We start from the raw sequence: 25526 nt of genomic DNA, 5'->3' as shown, positions 1-25526 counted from the left end.
TCTGCTGTATGATTTAGCCTCTCTTAGAAGGTCTCCTCTTTCTCCCCTGGACTAGAATAGTCGATGCTTTTATTTGCCCCAAAGTTACAAAAGTAATAAAGTCATATGTTAATGTCCTAGAAATAAAATCTGAGGATTATTCAACAAAGAATCAGGTTACTGCAAAGGCTTGAGTAGTTAATATTAAAAATATTTATTTTTCAGTTGCTCATGATACGTGTCAAATTCTTGATTACAGCAAAAAATGTAACAAACAGCATCACAGTGACACATAATCAAGCCATAAGAGTGCAGTTAATTACAACTGTGTAAACGAAAAAGAAGTATTTCTGTAATGGCACTGTCCATGAACCAGATTATGGCATACAGAATCTCAGCAAAACTCAAGAGAAACTTTTACAAAGAAAACAAACCCCCAAACTGAAGCATAGTATATGAACCTGGCCAAAATGGCCCAATCCACATTTAATCAAAGAAAAGAGTGTCCCCAGAATTGTTGCTTGGCTTGTTCTTACGGAAATTAAATCTTCACTGTTTTCAAGGCATCAATCCAATATGTGTAATAGTACTATTACTGAATAATATGAATAAAGAGCAAACATCTCTTAATTATGACAATGTGAATACCTCTACTGTTAGATTATTAAAGGAGATGAGATGATTTGGGAATGTTATTGCCTGTATAGCATGACACCTTTAAAAGATATTCCTTAGGAAATAAAAATAAGTTACTGAGAAGTAAAATCCAAAGTGCACCATCAAAGAAAACTTTTTGTGCATAAATATCAAACAAGTAGAATCTTATTTTTCTTCACCGGAAGTAAACAATTTGATTATAATACAAGGTACATACTGTAAACTGTAGGTTGCACTTTGAACTTAAAATACACTCATCTCAAACATATTTTATATATCAGCATCTAAAATGGGATTAAAAAAATGTTTGGGGTTTTTTTTTAGATCATGCATTAATTACAGATTGATTGATGGCTACAGTTTTGACATCAGCCTTTTAGTGTTCTGCAAGATCCTCTTAATAAAAATACACAGGTCTGAATTCCACTACATTCCACTACATACCTGTACCTTTCATACAGAAGTTTTGCATGTGTTCCATCTGCAGAGAGTAGGTCCCACAACAGCAGGAGGTAAAGTCAGAGCAACGAAATTACAGTTATTAAAAAATATAGCTAGGAGTACGTAATATAATTACAAGCTGGTATCTTCAGTTTACAGAAAGCTATAAATTTGTTAAAAAAAAATAAACATCCAACATGTGCTTACTCACATGCTGACACAGAGTTCACGCAAACAATTAAGAAAAAAAAATCTTGCCCACTTTATCCTTCAGGAATGCTGCATCAAGTTCATCCTCAAATAAATTGAGGTCCCCTCAGAAACAACAGGGGCCTGATGTGCAGATTGACTCAAGCAACAAGTAATTGCTTCCTCCACAATGAGACATGAACAGCAATATCAAACAGGAGATTTCATTGAATTTGGTTTAATTTCAAACACTGTTAGGTCCAAATCCAGGTTCACTTGTCATTAAGCAGTAAGACTACCTTAAAAAAAGAAGTTATTTTCTTGGAGGAAGAACATTTTCTTCATAGTAGCCTGGATTTACTACATTTCCAGCTGGATCATATCTAGCCACCACAAAAGTTGAGCCATCACTAGCAGATGCTTTACCAACTCCTATCTTTTTTGTGTTCTTCCAAACCATTGCTGTGAAGTGACCTGAAGAAAGAAACATAAACATTCCCATTAGATACCAAATCTGTAACATTCCCTTTAATACATGAGGTGCTTGGACAAAAAAAAAAAAAAAAAGAACAATACACAGCTGCTTCTTTGTCAAACATGAGAACAAGCTAAGGACATGAAAAGGAGCCCTACCTCTAGCATTTTGTCTTGAAAACCCCTAATCTGATTTGTTTTCATAGTACTATTCCCATTTCCATATCCTATATCCAAATGAGAATATGAAGCAGGAGAATCATGAGAGAAGTAGTTTGGTAAGTATCTGACTTAAAATTTTACAAAGACATGACAGCCTTGACTCCCTGCAGCGTGAAGAGCAGTTTTGAGAGTGACTATTATTCATTTGCTTTAACCACCTCATACTCCCCCATGTGTTTGCATGTGCAACTCTTCAAAATCCCCACTCTTTTTGTGGCTCCTTCTGCCTAGTTGAATAGCCACCCCTACATTGTTGCTCCCAGTATGCACAGGCAAATCCCAAAATCAGGGAGAAAAGCATGATTTTCTTCATCTGAAACAAGGTCAGATGCGTCTCTTACTTAAGCATTATTTGAGGAACAATGTTCTCAAATTCATTCTTCACTAGATTGTCAACATGCAGCCAACAACCTGCTCCCAATCTCCAAATTTTAGCTGAAGTGATCTCTGTGTGTGGAGTGATATAATTCAGCAGAAGTCACATGTCAACAACAACATAGCACATTTAGTAAGACTCCTATATGATTCCAATTTAGTATTTCTTACAGATTAATTTGCTTTAAAAGTAAATTGCCTGCTCAAAACTTTGAAGTTGGAGGAAAAATGCAGTAGTAAAAAAAAACACTACAAATTTTGCTTAGTTTCTAATATCCCAGGATTTTTTACACTTTTGTCAGTCTTTAGCATGATAATAGAAGTTTCATTTTTGAAGAGACGGTTCCCAGTCCGAACTTACCTGTCCTAGAAGAAAACCCTGGGTTTTGAAAGCTGTAATTTTTTATTTCACTGTACCATCTGTCAGCCACATCTTTTCCTGAAAGACAAAAGAAATGTACTACAGAATCATGACATAAACACAGACATGTAGCTCACTTAACAGCCTGGCCAGTAAGATCTTCTTTAACTTTCAGCTTGGAAGGTAAGGAAGACACATCTCCCTTGTCTTACGTAAATGCTCCTGTCATCAGGCTTATACATACAGCTTTCACCAGTATCTTCCTCTTGAAATGTGTTTGAAAATGCCTGTGGACCATGTCTTCTAAGCAAAATGCCACACCTGTGGATGTTTACCCCTTCCATCTCCAAGTAAACAAACAAACAAACAAAAAAAATTCTGATGTCTTTTAGTTTCCCATTTTCTCACCAGCATTGAATATTTCATATTTCTGAGTGCATTTATTTTTAGTGGTTTCTACCTAGCTGCAAAGGTCCATTTAGAGGCACTGTAATACAGGGTACTACATAAACCTTAAATATTCATACTTAGGGGCTGCTTCTGTGTGGAAATCTGTGTGTCCAGTGCTGTCTCATCCCATCCAAGGCTTTCCCTGACAACAGCTGTGTATGGACTATGACTACAGCCAGGGATGTAGCTCAGACCAGGATCTGCAGATGCTGTGCAGACAAATGTCAAATGTTACTTGTTTTCCATTACTGGTTGTTAGGAAATGCTTGTGTCAAACACTGTGGGGATGAGAGGGGTCAGGTTTTTCCCTGAGCAACCTCAATAATGAAATTTCTGCTTAGCATTCCAGAAGGCATCATCAACGCAAGGCCAGGAGATTTCAGAGCAAGCTGCCAAAGCTGTTAAGCCTGCCATCATGAAGAATATGCTGGTCCCTGGTGGACTGTTGGCTGCAGAAGAGCAATGACTCATGCTTTGCTATTTTTCAGCAAAAAGTCTTAAACTTGCGCACTTCTAGACAGACACTGCGTTAACTTCTTTAAACTTCAGCTTTTTATGACTGAAGTCAGCTAAAAGGATGATGCTGTTAGCCTGGCAAGCTGGTTGTCAGAGCCCTAGCTGATAAGCAAATACTCAATGAAATGCTATCTCTAGAGAGGTTTAGGAACTGGAAGTACTATGAACTTACATGCCACACTGCTTGTTACGAATAATGTTGAGTAGAGTAATTCATTTTATCGACGTAAAAAGGTAACAAAACATCTTTTGCCTCCCAAAGTAAGAGTTTCAGGAATAACAATCCGTTTCTTCTTTTCCTACTCTCCTTGTGCCAAAAAAACCAAAGGCAGTAGACATGTATGATGGTTGAACTATGTAACACATACTTATTTGTTCGTTCCTTACTCATGCTACAGCTAAAACGAAGACTAAAAGAAAGTGAAAATAGTGATCTTTATGCAATACAAGGGCGGGGGGGGGAAAGGCACATACTAAAAAAAACACACAACAAGCTAAGCAGATCATCCTGTCCCACTCTAGATTTTATAGCTATGAAGGATTTAGATGGGTTTGTGGTAAGCTGGGTGTAACAGAAGTACAGAATGTGACTGCTGATATATCAGACTTTATGAAGCCCATATATTTTATTTGTACAAGTGTTAAAGTGACCATACTACATAAATAGGATTTTAGCAGATGTAGGACTGTGTTCTTCTCACTGCTGACAGCTTTTTATTCCCCCTGTTATTGTATCAGTGTGATATAGTATAAACAGTATTTAAAGAGAAAGTCACCCCCACTTTGCTCTGTGAAGTGAGCCTAGGCTGCACATGACAGAACTTAAAATCTCCATAATGCAAGTATTGAAGGGCACATGGAAGTTTTGACAAACACTATCTATTCATAATTAATTTGCTTTTAATTTAAGGAATACTATAATTTGATTTTTTTTTTAGATTCAAGGGAGAAAGCAATGTCATCAGGTAAGACTGCCTCAATCCTGTACCTGAAAGAAAATGAGCACAGTTGGGCAGCACAGTCTATCATGTGTTAATTCCCAGATTTCAAGGATGAAAGCTTTCTGAGCTGCCTGACTGAGGCCAGGCAGTTAAAGCCAAGAAGCTGATCACTATTCTCCATTTTTCACATGCAGGATCAAGTTTTCATTAAGATAGCATCGCTGTCATCATCCGTGAATTAAGAGTCATGGCCTCATAAGCTGTGAGAAAATAAAGACTGACTTTTTTCCAGCAAAAGAGAAGGTCACCAAAGGGCTAGGCAACTTCTGACAAACTCTGTCTTGAAATCATGCTAAAGAAGTGTCCTGTAAGTGAAGGGAAAGAATCGTATCTGTCACATGGCACAGGAAGTGAGGGGAAGTCCAAGGTGGAGGTTATTACCGCATGAGAAGACAGGTAGGTACCTAGTGTTTAAACAGTCTCTCCTTCCTCTGAAATACTTTTCTTCTGATTCTTTGCCCTTTGTGGAGCAGTAAGCAATGCCCTGGTGGGACTCAAGCCAAAGCAGTGTTGAAAGCAACAGCTAGCACACAGGGGACTAAGGAAAGTCCCTGCTTTGAGCCCAGTGACTCCCAGGCTCCCAGAGAGAAAACAGCACAAGGGTCAGGAGTGCACTGAGCCTACCTGCTTTAGCAGCAACTTGCATCCTCAGACTTACTGGTTCAGAAAACTGACCACAATATTCCCATTTCAACGTATTATGGGATAAATTATGATGCCATCATATTTAGGGTCTGTTTTGGTTGCTTTGCAATGTTTCATTGAAAACAGCTCCTCCTGCTCCCAAAGTTCCCCCAAAACAGAGGAAGTTGGTTGCTTTTCAGTCAGAAGGAAAAAAAAACCAACAAAACCACAGAAAAGAAATTGCTCACATCCCTCATTCCTGATCAGAGCAGAAATGATAAAGTTTACCCCTCTCAAAAAGCACACGGATCTGCCCTGCAGTCAGAGCTGCAGCTTCTCTTCTACTGCTCTGCTTGTGGAACTGATTCATAAATATTCTGCTGGGCTTTTTTATGACCCTTCCTCTTTGTACTGCTGTAAACCATACTCAGTTTCAACACACTCACTAAGGAAACACAGTTTGACTCCACCCTTCTCCCAAGTGAGAGATAACTCACTGATGACCTGCTCAGCTAGGCTTACTAGATGTTCATTTCAGAACAGGCTGAATCTCACTCCAGTGAATTTCAGTCATGATGGACAATCTTCCTCACTTGAAAACTTGGTGCAACAGCCCTTGAACTAATGCCCAAGTATAGTTTTGCCCAAGACTAGGGCCAGAAGCAGTACAGTGATTTGATTTTATTTGCAGAAATTTTTATTTTACATGCATGCAACATGGTCACACTGACTGTACTTTGAGCTTCTTCAGAGGGTCAGAGGAGTGACCATGAGGGCTCAGCCCATATGTAGGATTAACAGTCTAAATTATGTCCCACTTACTCTCAAGGGGTCACTGCATGTAAGCAGGTGCCATTACTCTCACCTGGCCATGCTCTGTATCTCATCAGCTGTGCTGTTGTCTCATAAATATAATTTTTAGCTATTCTCCTGTGTGAGGAGCTCCATTCGGTGTGGATGTTGAGGGTGTGAGTGCCAACAACCAGTACCAGACCAAGGGCTGCAGGGACCTCTGTGTCTGTGGTGCCAGCAACTGGAGCACCAGCAAAGCACGAGAGGGACCTGCTGGTGAGCAGGTGAAGTGCCCTGGGAGGAGTTGCTACACAAGTGTATGGCCATTGCAGGGTGGCTTCTGGTCAGCAGCCAGGGACCTGTGTGTGTGAGATGCACTGTACTGGCAACTGGAGTGGAACTGCAGCCTCAGGAATTGGTATGTCCAAGTGCGAGCTACTGGTGAGATCAGCATCCAGGGACAGCTCTGGGCAGACTGAGTGTCTGAGCTTAGTTACTGCTGGGATCCACAATGAAATTCTATTTGTATTATTATATATATGTATATTATGTCTACTTTTAGATCACTTACTGAAAAATAGATATTTGAATTTTATATACTAAATTAATTTACTTATATATATTCCAGTAACATATATGGGAACATATATTGCAATAAGCTGGAACAGGAAAGAGGAAGAGGCCACTGGTGCTGTTCATGTTAATACTGACTGCATCTGTTTGTGCTGCTCTTCATAAATACACATATCAATGCTGTACATGTGTGTTTGTGTGTGTAAGGCTGGAAACACATTCCCAACCTCGCCATCAGGAGCACAATGCTGTAGCAGCCATGTTCCTGTATTCAGCTCCCCTCAACACTTAATTTCTCTGTGCCCAGCCTTACTGTTTCTCCTCATACCAAAGAATACTTAAAGCCTCAAGTAATCCCACTAAGTTGTTAAAAACATTTTAATAGAATCACATAGGACATATTTCTCTGCAAATGGGCAGCACCTCGATGATTCACTTAAAAACTAAGTTTTCACAACATACCTTCCATCAGTCTGGGGGGACAGAGGGTAGATTTATCATTGCTTTTGAAATAAGATATCTACCTAGACTAAAGTCATACTAATGGCTTTTGGAAGTAACTCTCTACTTTCAACATCCCTCATGGAAGTCCTTACTTTATTTTACTTTTTTAACAGTATTGTGTGAACCTGGTGTTAGGCATCAAGAAAGGCCTTCAGTCAGAGCACACTCCTCTGGGGCTGGGACAGACGGTGCTTGTGCTGTTCTGTACACTAGTCCCAACCTTAGGAGACCCAGATTCCTCCCATGACAGATTTGGGGGATGGCTGACCATGGATTTCTCTTACAAGCTCTCCAGAGAGTTCATAAGCTGCAATATTTCCACCAACAACAGGGCACGCTTGTCTCAGCCACACCAGCCATCCCAAACAGAATTCAGACATCCAATGCTTGCCTTCAGCCTCCTGACACATGAGCAGTGAGATGAGGCATCCTGAGAAGCCTGACAGCACAGCTGCCAAGGCAGGCAGCATTAGTGCCTCTCGCATTAGTGGCAGATGACAGCTCACTTATTTGAACACAGACAAAAAACAGTCTGACACGGAGCAGTTCCTGCAGGACTGGAGGGAGGAAACAGCTGTCAACCATTTCTTGGATTACAGGGATAAACATATTTCCAGCAACAGCTTTAGGCCATGTAACTCTAAAATCCTGACCAGAATTCAAGGTATTCTTGTACCAGGAGAGGACTCATATTAGAAGGCTTTATAGTTGAAAGCTTAAATCTTCCCTGAAACAAGAAATGCATCTTCTGGCATTATTACAGAACTCAGCAAGAGCCAAAATAAACAACAGCATCACTTTTTGAGAGAGAATACAGAGTATTCTAGAGGTTTATTGAGTCTTGCTTTATGTGGGAAAGAAACCAGAAGACACTGCCTGCCTTTGTTAAGCCCCTGAATGGATGTCTTAATCCAAATTTCAGCCTCATTGAGTAGGGTACAAATTAACTACCCAGAGGGAACTATATGAGAAAAAGGAAGAATGAACCAGCTCCACAGAGACAAAGACTAAGCCTAGATGAGAAAACAACTTCCTTTGAAGAACTAGCTTTCTCATTCTGGTACTTTGAGTGATCCTGCTGCATTGGAAATATAGAAATGTTACACAGAACAAAAGAGGATGTAGCTTAATTTTCTCAACATGGCATTTAATCCTGGGGATAAAAACCAGAAAAACTTCTCAAAACTGGAAAGTTAAGTATGGAAACTGTGCATTGAAGAAAACAGACTGGATCCAGAGAAAAGGCAGACATTACGTAGAACGATTTGTGTGTTATGTTTCCAGCTCTGTAAATGGGAATTCTGTGGCTTTAATCTCGAGGGAAGGAGCACAGGCCATTAACACAAACAAGAAGAAAGAAGTAAGCTCAGTCAGTGAGTCATAGCCACTATGCAAACTCTGCCATACATCTGTGTTTTCCCATGCTGCTCCGAATCCTTTCCTCACACCCTTGCGAAGGACAGAATGCCAAACATGAGCAGATCAAATTGTATCTTTCCACCATGGGTTTCTTTTTCAACATGAAAATGTACCCACTTGGGACTAGAGTTGGCACTTGAGGAGGAACCAAACAGCATCCCTGGGACTAAAATTCACTAAAATTTCCCAGTTCTTCAAACAGAGCCTCCAGCCTGTGGAAATGATCTTCTGTTTCTTTGGGGCTGTGCTGGAAATTCCAGGGGTAGTTTGGAATAAAGAAAGCAAGTGGCCACTTTTAATACATCCCACCTGCTGTCCCAGCAAGCTGAGATGAGCCCTGCTCACTGGAAGGAGGCAGGAGAAAAGAGAATCTGTTGAATCTGTCTTCAACTGAGGGGTCACTACAGGCTGTCAGCCTGACCAAAATTCAGCTCCTGGGACACCCAAACCAAAGGCTTCCAGTTACTTATTACATTTACAATCAGAAAATACATGGAGTAAAATAGTTTTCAAAAATGTAATCATGGAAAAGGGCTTAAAAGCCCATTTGCTGACAGAGTGGAAGATATTACTGGAAGGACATTAGCCACTGTCACTCTGGTGTCAGTCCCCTGCTTTTGCCCCCACAAACAGGAACTGCTGTGCAGCGTGCAAGAGACATTTTTCCACATCCCTCACCACAGCTGAGCTGTGGGCAGACCTCTCTTTGGCTGGGACAAACTAAGGATAAAGGTGAGGTAGGGGCATTGCTGGCTCCATTCTCCCCTGCCATGGACACACAAGTACCAATACAGACAGCTCCACAGCAGGGACACTCGGAGTGGCCTAGCTGCCATGTCCTGCCTCCAAAGGGACATGACTCATCACCACAGTCCCTTACTCCCTCTGTGCCCACATATGCTTCTTGCTCTCAGGACACAAGTGACTGCAAACCACCAGCCTGCCCCAGGGAGCTCCCTAGGGCTGGGCTATGCTGGATACACTTTTGAAGCAGAGGAAATCTTGCAACCAGATGCTCTGAGCCCGAAGTACTTAAGATAAGGCATTTATCAGGTATCTGTGAGACAACAGAAGAGAGCTCACCTGTTTGGTCATAGGATGCCCATGCTAGGTTTTCTCCACAATTCCCATTAGCAGACTCGGAGCTGTGCTTGAGGACCCTCGTGGCAGCCAGTTCTTCTGCATACCTAGCAAAGGAATCCACACATTGGGTCAGGGACCACAGCTGCAATCAGCAGAAAGGAGGAGGAACAGGAGGAAGAGAAGGATATGAAAGCAAGGAATTGTGCTAGAAGATGATGGGTTTAAGTCAAGTTGCAAAGCCCTGAAGCCAGAGATGCTTTAAGGTTACATAGATCTATGAGTTAGGCAAAGGAATAAACACATTTTCCCTGTCTTTCATGAGTATCTGTATAAATTCTGAGAAGGGCCCAGAAGAAATCAAAGGGCAGATCCCTTTGCACCACATTTTAACCAGCACCTGGAAATCCACCAGCCATCGTTAGCCACGGCTGCTGGTGGAAAGGGAAGTACCTACAACAATTGCTACAGGTGTCACCTCCTTGCATTTCTAGGTTCCTCACAGGAGTAAATTAAATGTTCCCAGTGAGACTGGAAAAAACACAGAAGTGGGGATTCAGTCAAAGCAAGCATAACCCCCCCTACATTTATTAATGAAAGAAAAAAAAAGTGAAATGCAAAAGAAGAGCAATGTACCAGGCAACAAGATGGAAGAGAAGGGGAGACTCATGGAGACTCTGAGGCAACAACTGTGTAAACCAACATAGGATAAGCAGCACTGCTTCTATAGAATTTGACATGTGTGTGAGCATGGGATGTATTTTATTTTCTTAGGACAATAGTGTAAAGAAGAACATCATGGGTAAAACAATTACTCTCTTTATTCAATATTGGAAAGGCTTCAGTAAAGAGAAGGGGAAATTGGAAAGACCACTTGTTATTTCTTATAGAGGCAACACAGAGAGTCATCAGGTTGTAGATTTACAATTCAAGTGAGACAAAGCACTCCTTCCACACTGTGCAGCAGAAGTCATCACCACAGGACAGTGCAGACACCAAAGCACATGTGAGTTTGGAGAAGAGAGCAGCAAATTCACAGTGTATGGATGTGGGGAGGAATCTTCATGGCATATTAAACAACAGCAACAAATAAATGAGGATACAGCTTACTGCTGAGGAAAACCATAATTTCCAGGAGAAGATAATGGGGGAAGGATCACATTTGTTTTTGTCTTCCTACTCCTTCCATAATCATGAGCTTCTGGTATCTGCCAGAGACATGAATTTTGTCCAGCTGGACATTTTGACCCAAGCTAGTACTTCAGTCACTACATCCTAATTTTCTTCTGCCCTAATCCTCCTACCAAAACAAAACAAAAGGGTTTTAAGCTACATCCATTAATTTATAAATAATGAAAACTTGTCAGTTTGCTAGACCTGGACTAGAGGGTCTTCATATGCTATCTCTACAGTCCTGTAATTTTTCTCAGGATCCTCATATCCCAAGTTGGAGGCAGCACCGGGACGAAGTACACGTTGCAGATGGATGAAGCTGCCAGGGATTTAAGACAAAGGGTGATTAATCCACTCCAGCCCAGGCAGTTGAAAGCATGAGATTTTCATCTGAGATCATCACCCTATGCTTCATTACAGTCAGAGATAAACAGACACCTGCTGAGGCTGACTCATCTCATGTTAAGGCAGGGATCCAATAGTTCACCTGTCACAATAACTGGACCTGAAAATAGTAGGAAACATACCATTTTCAAAACAGGTAGAGAAGCACAGAAAAGTACCCAGAGATACACCAAATACATATCAACAAAGGTATATATAGGACATACCCAAAGAAAAGGTGAAGTTCTTCTTTTAATTTAAGAATATGCAAAATCTGTCTTGACAAATACAAGATTTCTTAAATGTCATGTCTTTTATTCAGGGAAAATATTTCTTGCTCTTGCTGTCAACCAGTTTTACCAGTCTCTGAATATGTCTTTTAATTATTACAAGTTACAAACCTCAACCAAAGAGAGGTTTTCTATTGTTGCTTGTCACAGCAGGGCATCAGCTGAGACTAAAGATGGCTGTGAGGAATTTCTGAAGGATCTAAAAATACCCAGCAAGGGCAACAGTACACTCAGAGATAAATGTGGAGCAATGCATATTTGATAGAATAATCTGAACTATTCATACAAGCCAACTTGTTCAAACCAAGTGTTGCACTTCTGAGACCCAACAAGTGCTATTGACAAGTCAATGAAATCTTTTCCTTTCTGAGAGCATGAAAAACAGAAACAAAAAAAACCTCTTAGAAGAACAGAAGGAAAGCCCCAGCAGACTACAAGGCTGGTAAATGAGTCACTGGCGTTCCTCGTCTTAGGAACAATGTATCCACTTATAATGGTGTCTCAAGGAAAAAAAAAAAAAAAAAAAGGAAAAAAAAAAAAGAAAAGAAAACACCAAAACACCAATATTTTTCTTGCTGCCAGAGGTCATGTCCACATGCCATTGATATGGTTCAGCACAACACCTGGGAGAAATCTAGGAGTCAGGTGCCAGTTTACCTGCATGACATCTGTGTCCCATCATGCTGGGACAATAAATCAGGTTCTGGAAAGACTACAGCATCTCTGTCTCCCAGTCACCCAGCACAGAGAAACCTACATGGTTGTGGTAGAAAGCTAATGGGAGGAGATCTTATCTCTAGAGTAGAGAACAAACTTCCTAAAATTCAGTACAATTTATCTTCTGAATAGTTTAATCAGCATTTACTCCTTCAGTTATCTCCTTTGTGCTATGAGGATCAGCATGAAAATAAAAAATGAAGATTTTTAAACCTACTTTTTGAAAAAGATTGCTCTAAAGAGAAAGGAATTAATCTGATTATCATAACTACAGTAAAGAGGACTTAGCAGTATTGGACTCAAATTCCTGTAAGGAAGACTCAAGTCAGAGAGCAGGAAGATGGATTCACTGTAAGTTAGACTGAGAAGAACTTGTGCAGTCTTCAACACTTAGAGAAGAGGCAAGATGTTTCCTTCATGACAGGACAGAGAACATATAATACTTTTACTTTTGAGGCTGGGATATAGATATATTAATCTGAAATTACTTCCTCCTGATTCCACTGATTTCAGACCAGTCACCACTTTTTACTATGAAAAAGTTCTTTTCTCACTATTTCAGCAGGAGTAGATATTCTCCTGCAGATAATAATCCCTCATTTGACAAAAGTGGTGGTAAAGTATGTTTTAGACAACTGTCCTCTGCAGAGGACACCTACCAGATGCAGACAGATGTATTCCACATCTGAAAAAGGCTCCAAGAAAGATTCATACAGCTGTGACCACAGAAGTGTCCATATGACCAGCTACTGCTATGTGAGGAAAAAAGCAGGGATGAAAGAGTTCCTCACTTTCTACTCAGTAAGTCTTCACTGGTTATCAGCATGTCAAAAGACAAATATCTTTGCAGTAAACATAGTCAAACCTAACAGACAAAAGTGCCACAAATCTCATTAGAGAAAAGAAAGGACTGAACTCACTGTTGGGCTCCTCTGTTTAACTTCTTGCAGAGTTTTAATGGGGGGACTCCATGCTTCTTCCTGTAGTCATTGTGTACTTTCAAGACTTCTTCAGCAAATTGTTTGGAAGCTGAAATCACATTAAAAAAAATTGGAAAGGTCTGTCAAATACAGACATTAGTGAAGACAGAAAAAGCACACTCTGTACCACTGGTACAGGCTGGACAGAAGAACATAAGAGTACCATCCTCATTACCTGGTAGCAGGATGAAATGAGCCACTAATGACTTCCATCCAGAAACAAACTCTAACAGACAGTCCCATTGGGAAGCTACAGACTCACCAAAGGTTGAAGAAAAACATGATCCATACTGCTTTCCTCAATAGCAAGGTGATTTAAGGTTAGTCAATCAGTTTGTCAGTTTAAAACAGAAATCAGTTTGATTGACTTTCATTTTAAGCTATCAGTGCACTGCATCACCATTCCAATCTCAGAATAAGCAACAAATAAGTCTTTCAAGGAGATGCATTAAAAATGCAAATGATTGTCCCTCCATGCAAGAACTGTCTGTATTAGTCAGGGCACCACCTAAAGAGGATGAAGATACTAAAATGTTTAGATCTACACAAGTACTTTGAAACATGCACCATTCTAATTCATTTTATAGCACAAATTCATAGAAACCTCAAAACGCACCTTTATTTGGCTCAAGACAAATAAATGTTCCCAAACAGCAACTGGTAAGGAAAGAAACTACTGCAGTGGTGTGGGTTTTTGTATTTATTAATGATTCATCAGATTCATTTCTGGATATCCCAATTAGCATGACTGCCATAATTTTCCTTGTAAGATACTTCAGAAACCCAAACAGATCCTATGACTAGAAAGTGTTTCCTATTATTACCTTAGGTTTCTCAACTTACTCTCACTACTTGATCCTAACAACTAAAACCAATCATTCTCTGCTGTATTAGCATTATTCTTTTCTGCTGTTTGTAACAATGCACTTTCCCCACATCAAGAGCTGTCAGTTTGCACACAGACCGCTCTCAGAACTTTTTCCTGAGTTGATTATCTAGCTCAGTCTCATGCTTTAGGCTGTTCTTGGAGCTCTCACCAGTTTCCTCAATAGCTCTGGGATAATATATAAGCTTAAAATAATCTCAGTATGCAATGTGCATAAGAAAGCCATTACAGTTTCATGCAGTACCTTAAATCTTTTGAACATCGTCTGAATTTGGGTTGACTCTTTCCTGACCAAAGTGCCATTGCGGACATATGTATCTAATATATTCTCCATAACATGTTTCCAGGCTCACTCTTTTGTTATCAGTTTGTTGGTATAACACAGCAGCCCTGTTAAACAAGGTGACGTCTGCCCAACACCTTCCTTCTCTTCAGTTCTCCCTCAATTTTCCGTATCACAAGTCCAAACAACCAGGCAGCTCCATCCTGGTATTCAAGCAAACAAACTCCTTTTTGCTAATGAACTTGTCCCATCACTCTGATTACCATTGCTCACAGCTCACTGATTCTATCAGGCCAGAGTCCTAAATCTCTCATCTGCTCTATTATAGAGGTAGCCAATTTCTACAGCATCTATCAGAAGTCACTGAGGAAAGCAAGCCTGCATCCAATTCACCCCCTTCCCTGATGTAGGTGGTCCAGGTTTCCAGCAAGGAAACCTTAAGACTTCAAATTAAAGACACTGAACAACACAGCTTTGAAATTTGCATTGCATACTCCAGACTACCTTTTTTTTTTTTGTTTGAAACCATGTTAAACTTGTGGCTGGTATTGCTTAGACTTCATATCCCACCCACTCAGCACTGAATAGCAGATAAACAATCTGACCTGCAAGTATGGAATTTCAATTCAAATCATTTGCTCTCAATGACAAAACCAAATTGAAATTCCAATTAAAAAAATAAAAAGTCAACTGAAATACAGATTTTGTCAGTGCTCAGTCCATACATTAACAGAAACATAATGTAGAAACAGAAACATAATGTAGCTCTGTACTAACTTTCTGACTTACAAAAAGTAAAAAGTCATGGACAAAACTAAGTTGCTTCTAGCTACAGCAGGCACTGCTATGCTGTCCCTGGAGAACCTCAATCCTCCCCTTCCCTCAAAGGTGGCTGCTATAGAAATGCTTATCTTCTGTGACTCAAGCTCATGTGCTAACCACCTCCCTCTGTACAGCTTCTCCCGTGCCTGATGATGTGTGGAGAGGGACGCCCAAGTGCCAGATATATTTAAGATTTGTTTCAAGAATGCATGTTAAGTTTTTCCATTTTACCAGTGTTCCATACACTGAGAAGCCAGGCATTAAAAGTGAGAGTTAATTGGAGTTTTCAGGCTCCCACCCAAATGGGAACAGCTTCCCAAACAGCTGTGCAGACGTACTTCTTTCCCTCCATGTAAGCTGCTTGAAAAAAAATATTTTCTACTGCCAGAGAGTTGAGTTTGGTCATGAATCATTACACAGCTTAATAAGTAAAACAACTGAAGGTATTAGATACAGTTGCTTGCTCCTCAATATCACATTATTTACCTCTATTTCTTATTTTTCTGGAACACTGGCTAAGATAATGGCAGCATGTGACGATGAATTTCTAGGCTATGGCGTGGTACAGAGCGTACCTTACAGTTGTTAGGCTCCTGGACTTCCAGTTTCATTGATCAACTTTGTGTGACAGGAAAAAATAAGCAGAAGAATCTAGGTTGTGTTTTCCCATTACATCTGTTTTTCAGAGAATTCTATTTTTTCATTCTAACTGTCCCTAAACAGTGCCAATCTATTAAGTCTTTTTTGCATGAAGAGCTCTTCCTGCCTGGAGCCATACAGCCTCTTCTTAGAGCTGTCTTCTCCTACCATTTCTGCCTTAGTTTGGGCATCAAAACAGAGGTGAGTTACCCAAACATGTGTTCCACAACAAGAGCTGCCCTGCATCACCTTTGCAGATGTCAACTGCACCTCCTCCACTGCGCTTGTGGAGCCACCAGCTGGGAACGGTGAATTGTTCCACGAATTGTTCCAAATCCCTACACAGCAGAAATGCTGGGGGAAGCCTTTTCCTCAGCACTCAGGACACACAACATAATAGCAGCCACACACATGACTAGCAAAACAATCATGCATTTTTATGCCTAAGTATCCACCCAGGTGACTCAAAAATGAGGCCTGTATCAATCTCTAAAGGTATTGTTTCTTCTCAGCACTTTCTGTCCAATTGTTTTTGGATTAATCTTCACTGAGAATGTTTTACTTTCCATAAATACTAAGTTTTTCTATTTAGCCTTCCAATAATTAATATATATAATGTTATCAACAAGAGAGAGTTGGACTGTTCAGTCTAGAGAAGACAAAGCCTTGGAGAGACCTTATTGTGGCCTGTGCTTCAAGGGGTCTTATAAGAAAGACAGAGGCAATTTATTAGGGCCTGTAGTGACATGACAAGGGGTAGTAGGTTTAAAATAAAAGGAAGTGGTTTCAGGCTAGATGTGTAGAAGATTTTTTTTATGATGAGGGTGGTGAAACACTGGCACAGGCTGCCCAGAGAGGTGGTGAATAACCCATCCCTGGAAACATTCAAGGTCAGCTTGGATGGGACTCAGGGTAACCTGACTTAGTTGAAGATATACCTGCTCTGGGGCTTGTATTACAGGACCTTCAACAGCCTCTTCCAACCCAAACTGCCCTGTTACTATGAAACAAACCTCATTCAGAATCCTACGCAGAAGGGTACCATTATGTCCATCTCAATCTCTCTTTGAACCATGACAGAGGCCTCAAACTCTTCACCTAATGTCTGCATTAGAGGTAAGTTGAGATAATGACCCCACCTTTCAATCTTGCCACAAAAATAAATAATTAGAAATGTGCTCATGGAAGTAACATGCAGTACACTGCATGTTACTTCCATGTTATTCTTTCAGGCCCAGAACCCAGGCAGAAAGAAACTGGCCAGCCAGGCCAGGGCTAATTTTTGCAGTAGCCAGGAGGGAGCACAGCTAGGACCTGGAGATTATTGATACCACCTCTCACCATTTTCCAGGAATTCAGGAAGGGGTCTTTTCCATGGTAGTGTGGCACAATCAGGTATTATAGGCTCTGAGAGGTAGTGAGTATTTGCATATGAATCACTCACCTGTCTAGCACATTTTTCTATTAATAGTGTTGCTGTTGCTCTCTGTTTTCTTCCTGTTTCCAGTAAATTGTTCTTATCTCAACACATCTTTACTTTCTGTTTCTCCAAGTCTCCTCTCCAGCCACCCACAGATAGGGAGAGAGGGGACTGAGAGTGGGAACATTAAATTGGAGAATACCATTCCTAAACCACAAGAGAAGCCAAGTGCCAGAATACATGGAGAAGGCACATGAAAAGTAGATAGTAAACACATAAAAGGTAATCAAGTAACTGTTTAAACACCGAGTTTGAAGCTCTGCTTTCAAACTGAAATCCCTTCAGTCTCCCTTGATTCTGCAGAATTGCTCTACTCCACCCTGAAAGCAGAAGTGGGTTACAGAATAAGAACACAGCAAACACATATTTTAGTATGCCCAATAGGTTTATGGAAAAAAAAATTAGAAGCTTTAGGGAACTATAAAGTAATTACATCACAAAGTCCTTTGTTACTGTCCCAAGTAACTGATACTTCTACTGTGACAAACTTCTCAAAGTATATTCACTGACTGGAAACAAACAAAACTCTTGAGTAAAAGAGATCCCAGATTCTAAAGACCACATTTGCATCTAGACTTTTCTAAGAGAACTTGCATTTATTATTAACTCTTATCCACACTTGAAATGTAACTCTCTGGAAACCATCCCTAGATGAATTTTTCACACTCTGAGAATAGCATTCCTTCTATGGAGAAGTGAGGGATGTCTAACTGATATGAGAAATGTTAAGGAGACAGTCATGTTCTACTGCACTTTGACTCAGCACTTTGGTTTGAATCTGCAGATGCTCCAGGGTGGTCTGATGCTGGCTGGTGTCTGCAGCAAAACAGGGAGTGAATGTTCCACACTTCATTCTCCATGTATTTAACTGCACTTTCTTGCCCCCATTTGGGACTGTAACATCTTCCAAGACTGGCCCTTAATGCTATATGTCATTTGGGAAAATGGATCTGACATGCCAATTCATGAATCATTTCCAGCCATAAAAACTGATCTCCCTCAGTGTTAAACTCCCTTTTTCTCTAACATAACTGGCTGGTTGCTTGGAAATATACAGAAGAAATGAAACCATGTATAAATCCTGGAGGAAAGATAAAATCATACTATGTTTAGAAAGTTATTGTATCCTGGGTGGGGTTTCCTTGTCTCCTTTTACGTAATCAAGAATTCAGTAAAGGGGCAAGGTCTCCATCCTATACAATAGGCATTTATGAGAGATCTCATAATCGTTGGTACATGATTTCCCTTCCAATCTGAATTAGCCTGTAATCTTACTAAAAGTTAGAAGAGAGGGTATTGCTTATGGAAGTGGAAGGAATTGGGAGTTATAATTAGAGGCTAGTTTAAATGGGAGTAGTTTCCTGGAACGTTCTTATGTTTGCTGCTCAAAATAGCTTTCCCTTCAGCACAGGAGAGCCTTCTTCAGTGAGGAGTTTCTGTGATGATTCTCAGCATCCAGTTTTGCCTGAATTGGCTCACACACCTGCTTATCACTGGAGTGAGCTTCAGGACAACAGTGAGATGTCTGAATTAACTGGGTCTGATGGACAAGGACCCCACTTGTTTTAATATCTAGGCTCACTCTACTGCAAACTGGCAACTTAATAACCTTTCATCACCTGTGCCACATGCTGTAACACACGCCTTTCCCCATACCCAATGTGGGGCATGTGGCCTGAGAATATGAAGCTGCCGCTGCAATGACATTTCGATGACATTAGTCGTGACACTATTTGATTGCAAATCCTATTCTTGCTATAATAGACAGTGCTGATTACTTCCTCACTTAAGGCCCTTTATAAACAGTAAGGCAATTGACTGCCCTGATTAAAAAGGAACACCTGGTTAACTGGAGGCTGCACAGCTCTGAGAGGCAGCAGAGCCTTCTGTGATACAGGCATTTAAAAAACAAGAAGCACTAATCAGCAGTCTTGAGGTCTTGAGCACTGTGAGAAGAAAGTTTTTACTTTCTCACTGGAGACAAGGGTGTGAGGAGAAGTCCTTGGCTTGCAGCCCCTGTCTCGTCCAAACTGACCAGCAATTAGACCAGCAAGCAGTCCCTGCCATGAAGTGCTCATCTTACATACAGTTGGAACTGACTCCTCATCATCTCCAGAGCAGCCAGTCCTGGCAATGCATGAAAGACAATCAGAAGTGCTTTTTCTATTACTATTCTGCCATGAGGACACCTGAATATTGTAATCATGCCACACACCCAGAGAGACAACCTTTGTAGGCAGCTATTGTGTGTGCTGCTATCCCTTTTAAACAGGAGACTCTCCCATCAGAAAGACCTTCTGTTCTTAAATTCATCTGCCACAGAATGCCATGGGCATGTGCACTTCCAAATACAAAGCCACAAGTGACCTGCATGTGTTAAAACCATACTACACAGGAGAAGTAATGTAATCTTCTCCATCTCTTCTCTCCCCAACACTGTATCTGCTTAGAGTTTATAATTACAGACATCTATTGAAGAAAATAAGGCATGACTATATTCATTAATGAGTAACAACAGAAATCAGTTGTTTTTAGTAATTGAAAACAAGTAATTGAATTGAAACAGAATAATTTTTTTTTTTTTGGTCACCTATTCATATTTTGGATCCTGCATGTTCTTATGCTCTGCAGATGGACAGCAAGAAACATAAACTTGTTTTTACCCAGTGCCAAATTCATTTTACATAGCACTGCTAGCTATGTTGTGCCAACCAAAGTCTTTGGAAAGTGAAGAATTTTGCAAACAAGAACCAAAGAGGGATAAAAGAACTATCCCATGTCTCCTGGGATATGCTCCTTCATTTTACACCTCTGCCATTCATGTTCTATCATGGTTTGGGGTAGGCGTACCTGAACTAGCTTTAATTTCATCAGCCCAAACATCCTCCCCCCTTGCTTTTATATCCAAGATAGCTGTGGCAATGCCCAAAGTATGTTTACTTATGCACTTCCCTGAGGCATGGAAATATGGCCATGCACATTTCTTCTGATCACTGATGTGTGTGAACTCACCTATCCGGGAGCCAAAGTCAGCCAGGGAGGCACAGAAATCTTTCTTTACTCACATTTACTATAAATTACATAACCTGTTTTTCATCCCTCTGCTCAACAGGTTAAACTCCAGTTCTCACAATTCAAAATCTTTTAAAAAAGTATTTATTTCATAGAATCACAGAATAATAGAGTAGTTTGGATTGAAAGGTCATCTAGTCCAATCCTCCTGCAATAAGCAGGGAGGCCTTCAACTGTACCAGGTTGCTCAGAGCCTTGTCTGACCTGACCTTGAACATTTCCAGGGAAATATTAAATGATATTTACAGTGACCTGAACAGGCCCATGTCTTCCTATACAACACACCAGACTCCTACCACCTCCTCACACCTACTTGCACAGGAGCCAGTTCTGCACCAGGGAGACTGGGAACCTGCACAGCCTCACCTCATCCCCCTCTGCAGGGCCACCCATCCCAGCTCTGGCTGCTGTTCAGATCTCCACAGACTGGGCAGAACTTGCATACATCTGCCTGTAAAAACAGAACACAGATAGGCTCCAACTTATCTTTCAGAGAACAGCACAGCCTCTACAGAAAGAGATCTGACTTAGCCTTCTGGCATGTTGAGATAAATAATAAAACAATAACATAAAATTTATTAATAAATAAACAGTTAAAATCAAAATTCTTATTTTCTCCTGCTTTTTGTTTCTGCACATAGAGCAGCAACAGAAGCAAATTCAAACCCAGGCAAGACAGATACTACCGACTGTACTGATAGAAATACAGGGTTTGCATGTTTTCAGTAATAAAAGTTTTCTTCATGCTCAACTTTTTTTTTTTTTTCTGACGTACAACACAATAGCATGGGAAACCCTGGTAGGTATCTCAGTTGCTACAGACAATCACATTCTATCTTGTTCTTCCTGAGCCCTTCCCACTTGTTTTGGTATTTATCTGCCTTGAACATGAGGAGCTAAGGGTACAATCTAACAGTTGACAGGAGCAACCACTGTTGCATGGGGTGGCTGCTGCAATTCTCCTCCCCCACCAAAACCCTGATGGTTCAATAGACAAGTAAAAATTGGGCCCAGAATACTGCCAAAGCCTGACACATTCCTGGAAGACTGGTTTTTGTCTGCTATTTATTGAACTTGAACCCAGCGATCAATGTCTTCTGCACACAAAAACTGGATGTGGGGCTGTGAATTGAATTAACTATGGTTTTGAAATGCCATTTTCCCACCACACCTCCAGCTCAGTTCTGGTGTAAAGAAAAAGACAGTAACTTATGTGGGCAAGTTCTGCAAATGTCCCAGTGTTGCCAAATGCAAAAGCTCCATTTCTAGCAGCTCAGAACAATCCATTTTCCCCACCAGTCCTATAAAACCTTATCATTTTGGCAGCTTGGGAATATCTAATTTCTCAGAACGCAAGCAGGTCACTTGTCTAGTATGCCTGTACTTTTGTCATGACCTGCCAAAGCCATTTCTTAACAGGATGTACAAGCCAGCACTTCAGCTGAAGATGTAGCTCGTTCTGCAGAAAACACAACACTCCTTTCACTGTACTGTGAAGATGCATCTTAAGAGTTAAAAAACAGTACCTGCTTCTAAATGAGATTAAAACCAGCATGGAAAACTGCACTGAGTCTAGTTCCTGTCTCTTTGCCTTCTGTGAAAACCCTTTCTCAGCCCCTTTTTGATTTTTTTGTATCACTCAACATGCAGAGCAGTGGGTAACTCCCAGCCCTTTCTCTGGAGTCCCACCCACATTTGCAGAAGGGAGGGAAAAAAAAAAAAGAAAGCAGAAAAATAAAACCAAACTCTAAAAAGGAAACCAAACTCTGTAAAATGACAGCAGTATTTACTGAGCCTGACCTTGACTTTGACACCGTCTGCACTTGCCAGAATAAAGAGGGCTATTCCCCCTTGCGGGGAGCAAGAGCGGCAAGCTCCCTTCCCCCACCAGGTCAAACCGGGAGGGGGGGAAGTGGGAGAAATAAGACTTTTAGCAGCCTTTCCTACCACCACTCAGCGTTTTCAGAGGCTCCCACCGCTCAGCATTAATGGCCGTGCTCCGGGGCGGAGGAGCGGAGCTGCAGCCGGCGGGGCTGGCTGTGCCCGCTGGGGCTGCCCGCAGGAGCCTCAGCAGCGGGGAAACGAGGAGCTGCCGCCTCACCATCCCCTCCTCCCCTGCAGAAATACTAAGCCCTGTCTTTCTGGTTAGAGCTCTCTGGCATCTGTGGGGACGGCTGCCTGCGTCCCCCACTAATCCAAACGGTGTCCGAAAAAAAAAAAGACCTTGGGGAGAGCACAGGGGGTCTCCGCGTTTGGTTTAAGTATTTGCAGGAGTTACGAGCACGGGAGGCACTTTTGTAACCCTGACAAGGAAGTTTCACTACGAATTCGGTTTCATCAGCCTGCAGCTTCCAGGGAAGAAAGCTGAGTCAGAGGTGCCGATGCTTTCAACACTCAGCTCTATTCAATGAAACAAAGCAATGCTAGGTCTCTAGCTCTGACACTCGGAATGAACATTGCTTCAAATAGAATCTAAAAACTGGTAGTACAACATTATTGGAGAGTTTTTATCGAAGAACTGAGATTTCCAATAGCAGGTTTTCTTTGCGTGGGGATACTTAGACCTCAAGACAGATTTAGCAAAACTAAAAAGTTAAAGAAACCACTCATTTGTATTAAAATAGTGGCCCTGCTTGTCATGAATTAGAGTACCCTTAAATTAAACCTTCAGGTAATCTCTGCCTTAATCTTCCTGACCCAGGAGAGGAGCAAGGAATGTGTTTTGAGGTCAGACAGATCTGTCATGCAACCTGTTACATGTTCAAGTACCCTAGTACAGAGAAATTTGTCTGCATCATACCTCAAGAGTACTAGAGAGGGAACACATTTTGTATTTCACACAAAACACAGAGGAAGCACTACTCTGTAAAACAGCTGCTCTTCCCATTCAAAGGCAAACCACAGTGAATGATCTCAGACAGGAATTTGAAGACTTCAGTGAACTAGAAAGGGCAGATGGGATTTAGTCAATAAACCAATTGTCAGGACAAGATCTCAGTTTTATGATTCATCTAAAAATATTGCACACAGCTCAAAGACAATAACCTGGACCCAGTTTAACATTAGTTTGAAAAGCCTGACACAAGTGACGAAACATTTTTAACATGTACCTAGATTTCAAACTATTTGTATAAACACTTAAGGATGCAAACATTACCCAAGCCTCAGCAAAGGGAGTTTCTGGTCTGTCATTGTTCCTAAGTTTGTAAAAATCAACTAATGCACAGCAATAAATGTGCAGGGAAAAAAATGAAGATGGTAAGTGCCTTATGACTGTTTTAGCAATTTGCATGTATTAAAACAGAAGATTTTTATTCCTTTGGGGATTGAGAGGTGCACAGTGGAGTATCTACTGCTTTTGCCTAATGTGCTTTGCTAATGTAATGTACAGGCACTACACTGATTTGGTATTTGTACTTCTTACAATGTTAACACAGGAAGTGCTGAACTTGATGCTTCACAACAACTACACTTATTTAAATTGTTATAGGGTTATTTATCCCAGTCCAGCTGCCAGGATATGAGATCAAACCCACCCACTGGCAGCTGGACTCCACTAAAAAAAAGCAGGCTGTTTGTCTGGACAGGGTGTCATACCAGTAAGCCATCTCCAGTCACATTTGCAGACAGCTCTGATCTCATCTAACAAGCTGACCTTTAAAAATAAAGAAAAAGGGGAAAAAACACCAATACACCCATGCTGAGGCTCTTTAAAGTGCTACACAAAGATTTTCCTTAAGTTTCTCTGAAGAGGCCTATAGTTTTGAGTTAATCAAGTACTAAGTTTTGCTGAGCATGTCCCCATATGTGCTGTTCACACACAGGACAGACAGACAACATGCCACCAGGCTCTCATTGGTAACAGAAACAATGCCCAAAGAACAAGAACAAAAAGTCCCATCCCGTTACACAGCTGTTTCAGAAATTCAGGACAGTTTTTCACTCATGGTCTTAACAGGACAAAGGTGAAGAAAATCTGGGCATTGACTGCTCCCTTCTTAAGGTCTCTGGCTCCTTGGCAGCCTTGGAGAAGTCCCTCTCAGCCCAAACTGAGCAGTGCACAAAGACAGCCAGCAGCAGCAGGGAAAGAACCAACAGCACAGGCAGCAGCAGCCGGGAAAGGCTTAAAGAATATTTGCACAGCTGGGGAGAGACTTAGGAGCTGAGCAAGGTTGTTCTCAGTTAAATGGTAACCAAATCTTACATTTAAATCCTTCCGACAGGAAGGCTGATAAAGCTTACCCCCCTCGAAGCATCCTGCTGCTTATCTGCAAGGCTAATAAAGTTTTGTCAGACAGCAAGACAAAAAATAACTTTAAAGCTACAGGATTCATAACCACTTTTTACAGCAAAGCAAAAGTACTTTAGGTTACAAAATACAAACTGTCGATGAAATACAACTAACTACACCGTGCAGGCTGAGGAGGGGGATCTCTTTTCTTTTTTTTCTTCAATCCAACCCTTTGTCAGAGAGAAAGCTCCTCCCAGGCTGTGCCATGCACAAATGAAAGCAGCTTTCTCCGAGGAAAGCCGCAGAACGCTTTAGCAACGCTTTCCAAGCACAAAACCAGGCACGGACTTTGCGTGAACACACAGCCAACTGCACGAAGGCATTTCATTTGCTCACCTGATTTCCCCATGACCAAGTGGATTTCTTTTTTTTTTTTTTCCTTTTCTTTTTTTTTTTTTTTTTTTTTTTGTAATTTCACCTGCTTCCTCCTCTCTCGACTGAGTTTTGCCGCTAAGTGCCGGGATGTTCGCAGTTTCAGCTCAACTTCTTCATTCGCCTGCAACCACTGCTGGAAACAAACTCAGCAGCACAAACCCGCTACCGCCCCTTCTTGAGCGCTGGAATAAGCCTGCCCATGCCTTTATAAGGCATAGGGACACCGCTCTTTTTTCATGAAAAGATCCTGGTTAGGGTCAGGAGCTATTTATCCTCCACAGTAACCAAGCAGCTCCAAAACACCATATGTTTTCACATACCATTTTAGCTTAGTAATCGCATCTGTCTTCTGATAAGAGTAGGCTGTGAGAAGAAATTCTGCTGACAAATAGTTCTGCTGCCACAGTGGGCATAGCCCATGGGGCTAGTTCACACAGCTGAATGCTGCTGAAGTTTTACCCACTTGCTGTAAGTAAA

At 41.1% G+C, this 25526-nt stretch overlaps 1 protein-coding gene across 2 annotated transcripts; it reads right to left on the bottom strand.

Annotated features, from left to right (window-relative positions):
• Window positions 1–169: 169 nt before the first annotated feature.
• Window positions 170–25387, bottom strand: GLIPR2 (GLI pathogenesis related 2). 2 transcript variants are annotated; one of them, XM_023921695.2, is made up of 5 exons: window positions 25011–25387; window positions 13142–13250; window positions 9661–9764; window positions 2699–2776; window positions 170–1740 (listed from the first exon to the last, which is right to left on the bottom strand). In XM_023921695.2, exons 1-5 carry the CDS (start codon window positions 25021–25023, stop codon window positions 1580–1582), a joined length of 465 nt encoding a protein of 154 aa, XP_023777463.1. In that variant the 5' UTR covers window positions 25024–25387; the 3' UTR covers window positions 170–1579. The 2 variants fall into 2 exon arrangements, with proteins under 2 accessions (XP_023777463.1, XP_086751132.1); XM_086895006.1 differs by lacking the exon at window positions 25011–25387 and adding an exon at window positions 22331–22502.
• Window positions 25388–25526: the final 139 nt, after the last annotated feature.

This window comes from Cyanistes caeruleus, chromosome 1 (genome assembly GCF_971803275.1).
Source record: "Cyanistes caeruleus chromosome 1, bCyaCae1.hap1.1, whole genome shotgun sequence".
Classification (NCBI taxonomy): domain Eukaryota; kingdom Metazoa; phylum Chordata; class Aves; order Passeriformes; family Paridae; genus Cyanistes; species Cyanistes caeruleus.
The sequence above is the reverse complement of the archived record's forward strand: the minus strand, read 5'-3'. Positions and strand labels throughout refer to the sequence as shown.

Coding starts and splice junctions, on each gene's coding strand:
- GLIPR2 (XM_086895006.1), bottom strand. CDS start 22,487: ATGGTGAGGCGGCAGCTCCTCGTTTCCCCGCTGCTGAGGCTCCTGCGG. Junction 13,251..22,330: donor TCTGAAAACGCTGAGTGGTG/GTAGGAAAGGCT, acceptor ATGTGATTTCAG/CTTCCAAACAATTTGCTGAA. Junction 1,741..2,698: donor AGGGTTTTCTTCTAGGACAG/GTAAGTTCGGAC, acceptor TTCTTTCTTCAG/GTCACTTCACAGCAATGGTT.